General features: G+C 31.4%; 1 protein-coding gene across 2 annotated transcripts in view; it reads left to right on the top strand.

Annotated features, from left to right (window-relative positions):
- Kat60 (Katanin 60) overlaps window positions 1-14,280 on the top strand; it is a 45,056-nt gene that overhangs the window by 15,036 nt on the left and 15,740 nt on the right. The window contains exon 2 of one of the 2 annotated variants that reach the window (XM_068763395.1): window positions 9,739-9,844. In XM_068763395.1, the coding sequence (XP_068619496.1) occupies window positions 9,739-9,844 (106 nt within the window). Of the gene's footprint in view, window positions 1-9,738; window positions 9,845-13,208; window positions 13,268-14,280 lie in introns of those variants that run through there. The other variant, XM_068763396.1, reaches the window with a different exon arrangement.

Here is a 14,280-nt window from a genome sequence, read left to right as displayed (position 1 = left end):
TTATTAGGTTGTTTAAATGTTACGCATTTTAATGCAAAGAAAAATAAAATTAGATGTTTACATGGCTTAAATTTTTTATTTATAATTTTAATTGTCAATTGTGTGATGTTATAATAAGATATGATGAAGTAAACTCGTTTATAAACCATAGTATCTCTAACTGAAATAAACGTGTAGTTATTTAGATTACGTCTGCGTTCGAGTATATCTCCACTGCAGTATCTCGTAAGTCACTATATCACCTGTATCTACAACGCAGCTGTATGATAGCGCTGTTTGTTTTACTTGATTCCTTTTAATTCGTTTCAAATGTGGGTGGAATAGTCTACAGATGAGTAAACAAATAGTCATTTAAATGAGTAGATGATTTCACCGTTTAAATACTATGCAAGCGAGATCGAAGACAAATAATGTTTATGTATAGATTAAAGATATTGTCTTCTTACCAAGGTCTTATTTTATTTTTATTTTTACTTGTACAGGAAACTTAAAACCTAGTTACCTTCTAACAGGCCACTTATACATCAAAGGTTCATTTCAAGTTTCCACCTTTAGCATTATTTACATTGTGAGGACGTGCAAACGGATCATAATATCATAGAAGAGCAACATAGTCTAACAAGGTACATTTGAACATAAACTCACATACACATACATATATACATAGCAAGAGCATGCTCACACATGCATACAATGTATAAATAAATAAAAAAGTGTTATTTTAAAATTCTTCTTTAATAGTATAAGTATTAATGTACTATCCTATTTTACTGCATTGTGCTTATTGTATACATTACACTATGTATTATAATTTTGAACAGCGTTTTAAATTAAAGGAAACTCGTTATCACTAGATGGCATCAATTATCTGACTACATATGTGTACTCGCTGCCGTGACGTAATCCTGTATATTAAACATGTATTACAAGGTGATAAGTGAAATAAACAGCTTAATAAAATGGTGACGTCTTAATAAAACAGCAGATAGAAGTTAAGTTAATTTCAAATTGTTTTTTAAAAAAAATTACATTGTTAATCACATTAAATTGTTTGTAAACGCGCAAATAATAAACTGAAACATAAGATAATGAATAAAAAGGCATCTTAATAAAAAAAAACACGAAAATATGCATTATAGCTAAGGTCTTGGAAATTAAAAAAACCTCATACATCATAATTTAGGAGCATAAATTTAAAAGGAATACATGTTAAGAAGGGATATTTATTTACTCATTTATTTATGTTATTATCCAGTTAGGATAATTTACAGTGGTCACTTATTTACGTCATGAGCAATACCAAAAAGAGAAGAAAAAGAGCTCCCCTATAATGATATCTTTTAACTTCTAGTTGTAATAGTTTCTAACGGCCCCTTATTTGTGGAGAGCCCACAACAAACCTATCGGAGATTTTTGTGGTCATCCACGAGTCTTAGTACAGCAGAAACAATATATATAAGCAGTGTGCATTTTTTTAATAATGGATATTTATGTTAATTGGAGATCAGGCAGCGGGCGCATTGAAATAAAAACGTGTGCACATTTGCGCCCGAGGCTGGCCACCTAATTCAAAATATCTGTATTCAAGGCATTTACAAGCACTTTTGAATTGTCGATTATTTTGACATTATCATTACTAAGCTACCACTTTGAATGTTGAGTTGGTGAAAAGCCGGCCAGTTACTCTTGTTAAATGTATAATATCAATAATCTTTGTCAAAAAACGAAGTTAGTGGATTATATAATTTAACATACTTTTAATTTTATATTTAAAACTAAAAAAGACGGTGTCATATGTTGTGGAACTTTATTATATAGACGTTCGCCAATGAAACAAAGCATCTCTCGGCATAAGGAAAGTTCTAAATTAAACTCGGACTAAACAAGTTACGCAATATTAGTGGTGGCGTAGTTAACACCGATCTCGCGCTCTGATGTCTGGAGAGCTTTAACTGCGAGCTTTTCGGATTCCTCGCTGTGGCGCAAGGGGATTCGTTAAGTGGGACGCGAATCAACCGATTTATATATATATTTATATAATAATAATTCAGCAGTAGCTTTTGTTACGATACGTTTTACAATAACATATTTATGCAATAATGGTATTTTTTCATATTTAATAAAACGGAATTAACCTAAAGTGTTACATGTTAAGTGTCAATTTATCTTCGCCTTTTTTGTCCTGTTTGTATTTTCTCTGCTGTGTTGCCGTAAAACGAACAATAAATGACCGCTGATGATGATCAGCGGTCGCAATGTACACTTTACTGTTAATTTTTGTTTTCTCCCTGTCCGTAGTTCTTTCTGCAACATCACTTTTTGATGTAATTTACATTAGCGGAAGTAAGATCTCTTTATTTTTTTTCACTACAATATATATATATATATATATATATATATATATATATATATATATATATATATATATATATATATATGTGTGTGTGTGTGTGTATGTATATATATATATATATATGGCGATTTTTTCGTATAGTGGATTTTTATCAACATTGTTATAATCTGTTTGGACCTTACTGTTGTCTACATGGTTTTAATAGTCTGTACTTAATTCTCCCACTGCGGACTTGTCCAAAATGTTATTTCAATCAATTATTCAATCGAGGCAGGCAGTGCCCGATGTTATGTATATAAAAAATCTTATTATATTGTTATTTATATTTTATTATAATTGCGCTTTATTTAATTGATTTTTTCTCGACCATATTTTAGTTACATCAATCACCATATTATAATGTATTCAAAAAAAGGACTATGAAGTCTGACTCAAATAGGCTTTGGTAAATAATATCGTCAATTAAAAGCCATAGCGAGAGGTACATAATATCACGTCTGTCTAGACGCAAGGCTCCACATAGCGATACGTTACGCATAATTCACCCATAATACTAAAAATTAACAAACAATATTACACTGTACAAAGAACACTTAAAACTATAATGAAAAATGTTCAAAGCTATGTCTTTTATTTTTCAATCTCATGAATAAACTTTAATATAGTGTAAAGAATGTTCATCGCCTAAATCCATTTCAAAAGTACATTCAGTCTGCAACATTTACCTTTACAATCTGTTAATTGTACTAAATTTAAAACTCGTGTGTGATTCACCTCTGTTGAATCAATTTTTTCACTTGTAGTACGTTTTCTTATATAACAGGGGCAATGATGAACCAAAATTTTTTGATAGAAAACGTCATTGCTCTTTTAAGAGAGAATTTACACTTATAGCAAATATTTATTATTTTTAAATAATCAAATTTTCATTTCACAATAAAAACTTTTTACGTGGCCTGTCTGGCATTATGTATACGTTATACACACGCGTCATAATAAAAAAATAATTAAAAAGGCAGTTAAAATCACAGTCTTAATATACATCGTGTACTATTAAAAATGCAAGATAAAGTTTTCATTAACGTTATCAAACATTATCTATAAACCATTTTATTATCAGAGTGCATGTTCTGCGCAGGCTATCGGCCTGCTAGTTTTTTTTTTTTCATTAGTGACTGACGTTCCTCGAAACGAGCCCGACTCGTGTTTTTAATAAGGCATGTCAGGTATCTCGTGATCGGTGGGAATGGAACGCAGTTCAGACTATGAATAAAGAATATTTTTTTTTATGTTATTAACTGGTCGAAAACCTCTTAATTATCATATAAATTGTCGTTATATGCAAGTTACATCATTTGTGCCGTTATAAAATTAATTTAAACACATATACATCGAAGAAATCTATAAAAGATTGATTCGTTGTTTTATGTCATTTCCAACTTAATGAAAGTATAATCAATGAATAAATATTGTTATTGATTACAAAACTTTTTGACAAATATAAACTTATGCTATATCTGTGTACGTATATTTCATTAATATCTACTGAAAATATGAGGTCAACTTAGGAAACAGCGTTAAATCATTTTATTTATAAATAATTACTTTTAAGACACATCCACAACGTAAAATCCACAAAGTCCACAAAGCATAACATAAATATCACAGCAAATCTTAATACTAATACCCATTAATTAAAGATGTGCACATTTTTATGACAGATGTTGCGCGTCGTCAATTAAATTAGGTACAAAAACACATTGAAATTATATGTAAAACATATATGGCAAGACACATAATAACATATAAAAACAAACATCTCATTCAATAGACGTCCACTGCAAGGCATATATCTCCTCCAAAGATCACAACGATGACCGTTTTATAAAGTAAATAAAAAATATCGATAGCAACACCGTATTTAGCACGCTTTGTACCAAAATAGAATAATGGTACCATGTTCTAGAATAATCTAAAACACTAATAGAACACAAGGGTAGTTAATGATAGAGCTAGAACCAAACGGATAAGCAATCTATCTTTGAAAGTTCCTTGTAGCTAGGAATTATTCACGTCGATATCAGAGGTCGCGTGTAGTTTTGTGGAGTTTGCAAAGCGCTTGCTAACACCATTCTTTATTTGCACCGGCAATTTGTGTTGTTCGATGTGTGTTTTACTATAATTTGCTTATTTTAATTCCCGTAAATTAATAATTTCTCAACAACTATTATCGAGATTTAAAACATATTATGTTTCGAATTTCGATAATAATAATGTTACAACATTGTAAACAAACATTTTAAAGTATTAATTGTTGTCACTTAATATTAAGTTATTAAACTTATAATTAAATTATAGAAAGAGGGTTAACATTAATTTTCTTTTTTATTAATTAACGCTTGGATAAGATATTCGGAAACATTATACTAAAATGGAAAATGTACGAGCGACGACTACAAACGTCACCTGCTTGTGCGAAAGTACAAATTGTAAGAATTGTAAGAAAGTAGTTCCTATACGCATTTATACAACTTCGTTCAATTTTTTTATTCATAACGAAGTGTCATTTATATTCCAATTTGAATAATATTTTCATAAGTCGCATAAAAAATCCCGCACAGAACCAAATAATTGTACTTTACTTGATAACACATTCGTGCTAATTCCTTTTGTATCTATTATAATACTCACATGTGGTACGTCAATATAAAAAAATGAGAAGAGTCCATTTTGTTGAAATCAAATATAGCAACCCTATAAGGGCATCCAAAGACTTAAAATACGTGGTGCCTATGGGGTTTCAGACGACGCGAATAGCCCTTATATCGGTTCAAAACATACAAAAACTCCATCCAGAGCTATCCGTATTATCAATTAAAAATCCTTCACATTGTCAAAGGTTTTTTTATATTTAGTTGTATGGTTGATAAACTTTAGATAAACGGTAGTTTATTGACACGCTTTGCATTTAGCAGTAATAAATATGTTTGGGTTAAAAACATTCCAAATATACTCGTATTGTCTCTAGTATTCGGCGTGTCTTGTAAATAAAAAACAAAGTCAACCATAATGTGTTATATTTCGCACATCCTACGCCCGCAATAAAATCATAACTGTACTATCCTTTACACGCGCGATAAACAATTATTCTAATGAGGTTAGATGACAGGCGGTAAGTGTTTTAGTATTTCACTGTGACTGTAATTTAATGTGTGCCGTTCCGATGAGCGGTAGTCTTTGAGCTCTCGATCTGGTCACCTGGTCTATTTCAGTGCCTGGATGAAATCCAAGCATTTGTTCTATTGTGGAGTACTTCTATCGTGGTCATTTTGCTCTGTCACATTTTAGGGTTGGCATTTTCTCCGAGTGTCTTACTCATACAATATCTCAACCCATGACTCGATTTTAATGTCGTGTTTCTGTAAGTTAGAATGAATTTATTTATATCTTTATCTCAGTATAAGGTACTTTACTGTATCAAATTATAATTTCAAATGGATAATTTCTGGATATCTTTGTAATAAAATAAGTGGGTTTCATCATTCGCCTAATCTAAGCGCCAGCACAATTTTTTTTTTTGGCTTTCGTAAAATAACGACAGAGTGGCAGCCCTATATTGTACAACGTAAGTGTAGCTGGGTCGGCGAAGTGTTTACCTTGAGGTCGTTGAACTCGACTTCATAATTTATGTCGGACGCGTTTCAGGTGTCCGATTTCCTACTCTATTGAATAATTGCTTTGTCTGCACTCCTACAAGTTACATATCGAACAGTGCTTCGCAAACTTTAATCTGTAAATCAATTTTCTCTAATGTTTTTTAAAAACAATTATTTTTGCTTAAAAAGTTAAAAACATTTAAAGATACCGCCACTATTTTACAAATATTGAATGGGTATCGATAATAACAAGATTATATTAAAACAGAATAATATTATTTTAATACAGACTAGAGTTTTAAAAGCTCTAACTCAATGTATACGGGTTTTGTCAAAAAAAAAAAAACAATAGGTCAAGGCATTTGAATTGGGTAAAACGCAATCGCGCGTGAAGTTTTGAATTAATAAACTTTTACCATGTTCTATGGTTGGTTCTGTGTAGGCGACTGTCGCGAGCGTGTTTATCGTGTGGGAGATCGAATTTCTCTTTTGTTTCAGCTTCGGTTAAATGGCTTAGTTTGTAGCCGGCCATTCTCTTGTTTGTCTTTGTGATTCTTATGAACTTGCAACACTATTGTCTCCAGTAGTATTCTTTCTACTGTACACCGTCAAAAGACTTTTACGACAATTATAATTTGAAATAAACTTATTTATGTGTACATTGAGGGCAGGATTTTCTTTTCAATTCAAATATTTTCAAACAACAGAATTTAATATGTAATTAAATATGTTTAATAATAAATGTGGTTTTCTATTACATTGAATAAGTCCTGTAACGTTTTCGATAGATAGCATAGCTTTGTATAGTTTCATTTTATTTGTGAAAAATTTTAAATTACCTTCTAAATTTTGTTATTTTAATATTATTTAACGTTGATGTAAAGTTTCGAATATAAGTCCCAGACTCTGGCTGCTCAGGCTTAGTGCTTGTTCGTAAATATCACAAATCTTTAGAGTTTTTAGTAAAATGTAATCACAACGTGTGCGAACAGCCAAAGAGCAGAACAACCTACCGGTCCCGTTGTATCCAGCCTGCTATAACTTAGGAGTCTTCAAGTCAAGAGCGAACAGGTTTCTTGTAGGGGCAAGCATGTACCATAGTTGACCTCGTCATCGCTTAATATTAAAAAAATCAATATACGTAAAACTTGTTACTTTGGGTCGTGAGGTTTTAATGAGCTACAACTCTACTCTCCGCTGATGTGGTATTAAAAGCAATTTTATTTATTATTGACACTGGTAATTCAACTGTCAATTCAATACCGTATGGGCGGCATTGACAGGCATATAAAATCAAACTAAAATGGTTTATAAGCCGTTTATATGTCTCAAATTCGTTTTAATCGATGCTTGCTTAACTTACGGGTTCATACCACCACCACCCCGGCGTCTATATCTCAGACGAACAGTAATATTGAAATATATTACAACTTTGCAGTCACCTGCATCGTCATCGTTTCTGTCATAAGACGTCCACTGAAAGACCCCTATAGATTTACAATAAGATTGGTGTGAAGCGGCCAGCTGTAATATTTCGATTCAGGTAGTGTACCTTAAGTGTATAAAAATAGTTAACACCTGAAATCGTAATGACTAGTCAATCTCCGTCTTATAACATCGAAAGCGAGACGGATCGCTCTCGGCTGGAGCAATTAAACAGTTTTATGTGTTGTTTTGCGGCCCGAGGCTAACGATACGATCTGAGCGGCGCCGCTTCGTGGAAGGCGCGGGTACGCCGCACAATGCCATCGGAGAACGTGGCTCCGGGAATCGTTGAAGCCTTTTCCTGTCGGATGTTTGTAATGATTCAGCATTTTTATTTAAAAGCACACCTGCGGAATACGAATTGTAATATCAAAAATTTAATTTTCATCTCTTTGACCCCTATATGTGTATGGATAGTAATTAAACCTGAATACAGTCCACGTAGCCAATAGAATATAGGTTCCTAAAGAGTCTCTGGTAAGATCTGGATATTTTCATGCGGGCGGTAGCAGGCCCAAAGGAAGATGAGGAGAGCATTATGGAATATCCCACATCATCGTTATCGACAACCAATATAATCCCACTGGAAGGCACAGATAGGCCTCCCCCAAAGATCGTTACGATCAGCAGACTTGCGCTGCACGGATCCGAAGATCTCTCGCGACGTCGACTACTTATAAGTACCGCTATTTGTTTAAAAAAAACTTTATCTAGGAGTCTATATTAATCTTATTATTGCGATGTACTTAATAAAAATTGAAAAGAGTGTTTAAAAGTAGTGTAGTGTAGAAGTGTTTAAAAGGTTGAGAACCAGTGTAATCGACTAGAAAATGTATGCAGTTTTTACCATTTTAAATGTGAATGCTGCAACCGTGTTGTAACCATTTTCCGTACACATAATTTTCTCACTTATTAAAATTTATTGTCATAAGTCAAACTACTATAAACATACGATACCTTCTAAATAAATCTTCACATAATCATAACACAAACTTTCCTTTACAAAGGTGTTTTTTTCCTTACAAGATTTTATTATAAACGTTAAGTCGAAGTAGGGTTATAGAGTCTATCTCCGGGAGATTTATTAAAAATTTTAATGTAAATGAGTCAATATTTCAAAATTATTCCCAATTATTCAAAAATATAATTGTCTAGAAGTACATCGTTGGACATAAGTGATATTTTATTTCATAATCATTGTGGTATGAATTTTCTTGTTAGGAATTTTATACACAGAAAAATGTGTGAAAATTATTATTAATTAGGTTCGTAGTGATATAGAAAAAACATTTCGTCAAAAACTTATTTACTTTTTAAATGTCAAGAATTAATAAAATATGTCGTACATATTCCTTATTAATTTCTGGGATTTATCGCTATCTATTTTATCACCTATTTTCGGGTTGACGTCGATGTATGAGATCGCCCGTATAACTAAATGGTTCTGTATGTTAATACATAAATTTTATGGTTCCATACGGCAAATATATTGCAAACGACTTAGCACTTGAGACGCGGTTAAATGATGCGAACAGCTGTTCACTGCACGAGCGCACGTAATACAGTCGAAGTACATTTGAATTTATTCTCGACGCTGCATAACTAAACTTTGTGCTGAAGTTCGTGAATAGTTCTTTACGAATATATAAGATTAAGCCCTACAGTTTTCATGTCTCGGTACGCTGTTAAAACCTCCGTACCACTTTCTAAATTTTATCTGAGATCTAAGATTTCCTAGCCTTGATTTATCAAGCCTTGGATGTCGACTCGGTATTGGTAAGGAAGACAATGAGACAGAAACAAAAAAGCATAATTGAAAACCCTACATCTTTAGAAGTTAAGGTTAGTGGTCCGCAGGTATCAATATATGCTTCGCAATTTCGCAAAATCGCTTTGTAACTATGTATTCTAACGTTTGGTTTTCTTAAAAATTTGTTTAAACGAAATATATCTGTTAAGTTTGGTATTTAAAATCTAGGCCAGACAACGATTAAATGAAACCGTAAGCAATGGTTTGGTTCGAGTTCAAAGATTGCTAAATTTCTGCTGATGATGCCATGTGAAGGTATTATGTTACTAATTTTTTTAAATAAAGTTTATTTTCAAATTGATTTAGTTTTTTTACTTGTACATCGCGTACCTGCAAACAAATAGAAATGAAAGTTGTCCCTGGTAAACAAAACATTGCCAACCACTGCTTTAAAATAAGAGGGCAGATATTTTTAACAATTTTTTTACTTTCAGGTACAAAAGCAAATGGCACGGGAATACGAACAACTAAAGGCAACAGTGGCAACACTACAGATGTTCCAGCATGAAGGAGAAAAGGCCATAACGCCACTAACTTCCAGTGAGTTCACTAATTATTTCATGTTTTTTGGGTGCCTATTCTGTTGAACAACCTTCAATCTTAAGCATGTGTTTAAATGACGTATGGGTTTTGCTTGTTTCTCTGTTTTTATTTCGTAACCTATATTGTCTCTGACAAATCAATCAAGACTATTCGTTCGAATTGCTGTGTAGAAGATTAGAGTCAGCTCCAATATGCAATATCTAGTCAAAAATGTTGCTTTTGTGACACGGGTTTAATCTTGTCCAGAAATTAGTTTTCGTCTCATAGAAAAATTATGGCTATTTTGTTTTATTTTTAGATCGATACAGGGTTCTTGTTCTAAATTAGCTATGTCTATCAAAGAAGAGGTCCTTAAAACTAAATATCATGGGTAATAGCTTACATGTTAGCTATACGTGGATTGTAATTGATTGCATTTTTCTTGTCATGAAAAAATAAAGGTTCTTTTGATACATTGTCTATAACATTTTAAAATAAGACACCCTGTAACAATACTAAGATTCCGACACAGATGACATTGTATATTAATCTCACTAATGTTTCTTATAAATAAAAAGTTTTAAATTTCGACATTAAAAAATAATCTTTGGCCTTTATCTATCTCTATCTATGCTATTAAATAAACAATCCAAGTAACAATACGTACTTTAGCATTGTGTCTTTTGTAATGTCTATTTGTATGGTATACCAGTTTAGTTGTGTGATGTCAGACAGTGTTACCCGTTCGTTACGGCCAGCCCGCTTAACAATGCACCATGTTACAAGTCTTTCGATAGCTAATGTAATGTGCGTCAATCGGTCCTTTCGTACCACGGCCTTATCCAATCTAGCACGTAAACCTATTGTTTTTATTCATTGACCACTTCTTAGGGTTACGGACCCACCATTGTACTAGTTGTGGCATTGAATATTCCTCATATTGTTCGTCTATTTCATTCTAGTTCACTTTTATAGTGTTAAATTTATTGTAAAAATTATAACAATCATCTATCTATATACATATGTATTTACAGAATCAAGTGTCTTTCTATTAATACTTATATTGTAACGACTATCCACGAACACATTAAAAATTAATAAATTTTTGGTATTTAAAATAATCGATAGTGAGAATGTTCGTCACGCGTATATATAATAAACATGTCATTGTCAAGTCCATGACTCACGATTAATTTTGTAAATGAAATATATTTATTTTCTTCTCGACACTGTTTAAATAATTAACATGTATAATTTATTCTTATTTTATTAATAGGAATATGTGGTTTCAAATAAAATGTTACTATATAGATATGTTATTAGTAAAAAAATTAAGTCATGCAGTATTATTTATTTTAAATGTATTATATAAACATGTCATGTCATGCCCTGTTTAATTTGAAAACTAGATGTAAGACGAACAGGCAGGGTGCACTGCCATAGGCTGACGCTTCTAAACAATAACACTGCATTTTTACGAGGAAAGCGAGATATCCGAGATTATTTGAAAGGCACGTGGGCAAACAGGAACTGTGATATCACAGAAGTGATCACCGCCCACTAACAAACAAAACACCAGTTCAGATTATTCGTATTGTTATATTTAATAATATGAAATCTTATTATTATCATATATATTGTTACATGCATTATTATAACCTTATCAATGCAGAGCATACCAGTTTAAACCTAAAGAAATTCGCATTATTAATAACGTCTACAACGCAACACTTGTTCAAAGTAACTCTTACATGTTATTGTGTGTTTAAGATAATTCGGTGGCGTTTAATCCTAAGGTTATCCGAAATAGTCTTCCTTCGACGCTTTTAAAACATTCTATTAAAGTATTTACAAGAACGTTAACGTGTTATATAAATAAAAATAAATCATTCAATGTGTTGCAAAGCGTAGAAAACAATTAAAACGACGCTGTTCTTTTCCCATAAAAACTTTGAGGTCACACATACATTTACGTCAATCGAAACCAAGAAGTAAAGAAGTAATCGAACAAAAAATATCGAGTCTTACATAAAGCATAAATTTATATTTTTGACATTTTCATTTATTATTATACTATTTTAATTAATTTAATTACTAATTAAATTGAGCAATGAACTGTCTAATTAGAAATGTTTATTATTTATTTTTTCATTGGTATATGGTATATCAGGCCAATAATTTAAAAAAAACCATCCAGTTTCATATTTTAAACCAAATGTTTTGCGTAAATTTATGTTCACCGAGGGTTTCAGTGACCGTGTCATATAACGACGTCGTACGATAACTTTGCAAGTTCTCGAACGGTAGCCATTAATACTTAAACCTGTCCTGCACCTTAGACCATACACGAGTTGTACCTACCCGCGAGCAGTAACACAACCTCGCCATTGCAAGGTGATTGACATCTAGATTCATTATTACTAACGATCAATAGTTACCTTGTGATTGACAGAGTACTCGGGTTCGATGACCTTTAACCATTATTTTTGATATACTAAAGTTATATGTAAAAATAAAATAAGATATCTAATATCTGCTGTGCTCGTTCCACGTTTCTAGATAATTTGTGTTGTGTGAATCAGATGTTTTTGTTTAATAATAATGCGATGGTTATTTTGAGTTTTTACATATCTACGCTTCAATATAAATGGGTATTTTGTATTTAAAGTTTATAATTTCTGTTAATAATAAATTGAGTAATTATTTTAAAATGTTATTATTACTGGACTATTTTTGATTTGTAAAAATAAACTATGTCGGAAATGTTGCTTTTAAATTGTAATGTGAATTATTAACGTGACAGAGAAAAATAAATATAATCCACGATACAAAAAATTCTAAGCTACAATATTATTTATATAAGGGAAATAGTTACACCACTGCGTTTTGTTTGTTATCATTTAATGTTTGTACACAAAGAGCATCTACGAAAGAAGATTTTTTCTTAAATAAAAGTTAAATCCGTTTTAAATTATGTAATAAAAGTAAACGATTCCTTTTTTGTCGATCGTTTCTTCTCTTAGAGTGCATAAAGCGATGTTCACACTGCCTAATACGGAACGTAGTGACATTATCGCTACTTGTTGATCTTTTCCTGTCACAGTTTGTTGACGCGCTCTATAGCAATATACTTATTAATTTATGTGTTTGTTCATGTTACAGTAATTTATTATCATATTCATATTTTTAAAACTGTAGACAATCACGTGTTACCTCTGTTTTTATCTGTGTAGATGTGAACAAAATTTAAAAGGAAACTTTTCGAAGGTAAGCGAGTCAATTTTACGTGGTTAAAGGTTAAGTTTGTTTCGCTTATATAGTGTAGTTAATATGGCAGTCGATATGTTTCGCTTTGAGACCAAGTAGCCTTGCATAGACCTACTGACGTCTTTTAATAAAAGAAATATGTTCAGATGCGTGAAGTGAATGTAACGTACTTATGTATGTCTTCTTTATGATTTTCATCTTACAGAAATGATAGACCTTGCGCATTAAATACATCCCATTACTACCCGGCGTTTTGAATTTCGGAATCAATTTTTTTTAAACATTAATTGAAAATTTTTACAATATAGAGTAGTATAATTATTAGTGAATTAAAAATTGTACCTTGTTTACGTTTTTCAGGAAATAATTTCTTTTTAATTTTATTTAGTATATAATTTATTAGATTTTTATTGAGTGAACAATTTATGACTTTGTTGTTAACATATAATTAACAAAGGGACAAGTTAAGTGCTATTAAGAAAAGAAATAAAGGAAAAGACGAACAGATAATCTTAAAAGTGAAACTAATAGCCATCCTGTGTTTGCGGAGCTAGAGATTTACTTAAAATAATACTTGACACTACTAGTTGCCATAATATTTATAAAGACCCAAGCGGAGGTCCCTCTGGACGGTGCACTAACGGCCGACCAACAAATCCGGTAAATTGTAAATTCCAATGGGCAAACAGTGGTCATCCGTCATCAGAACGGCTTAAATTATGATAAAGTTTAATACGAGACCAGTAAGTTTCTAGTGATTAAAACAGATTCAGTAATAATCTCATGAAAAGCGTCTTATTTAAAGATACCGCTAATTAACAGTTACATTTTTTCAGATATAAGGAAATACAATAATAAAGTTTTATTTGTAGCACAATTCATTTTATCCTTGTGTCATTTTGTTTCGAAATTTGAATGACTTCACTGATAAAATACGGGTAAAATTTATTGCAGCATTTTTTTAAAAAAAATTAAATAATTAGAATTTTATAAATCTTTTAATAAATACTTTTCAAAAATTATTTAATGTGTTTTAAAATGACTAATTTTTAAAATAGTCGATAAAAGTCGTCTCTATGTATTTTATCAAACAAAATCTGATAACTTTCAAATGATTCTATGACTTACCAATACGTACAGAAATATATTTAAAAGTTTCATTTATATTTTTATTTAAGGTATCGCTA

The sequence above is a fragment of the Battus philenor genome, unplaced genomic scaffold, assembly GCF_028537555.1.
Source record: "Battus philenor isolate CCGP_79_NKW_IND1 unplaced genomic scaffold, ilBatPhil1.0.hap1 SCAF_18, whole genome shotgun sequence".
Classification (NCBI taxonomy): Eukaryota; Metazoa; Arthropoda; class Insecta; order Lepidoptera; family Papilionidae; genus Battus; species Battus philenor.
Note: the sequence above shows the minus strand (reverse complement) of the source record. Positions and strands in the feature narration are given on the sequence as shown.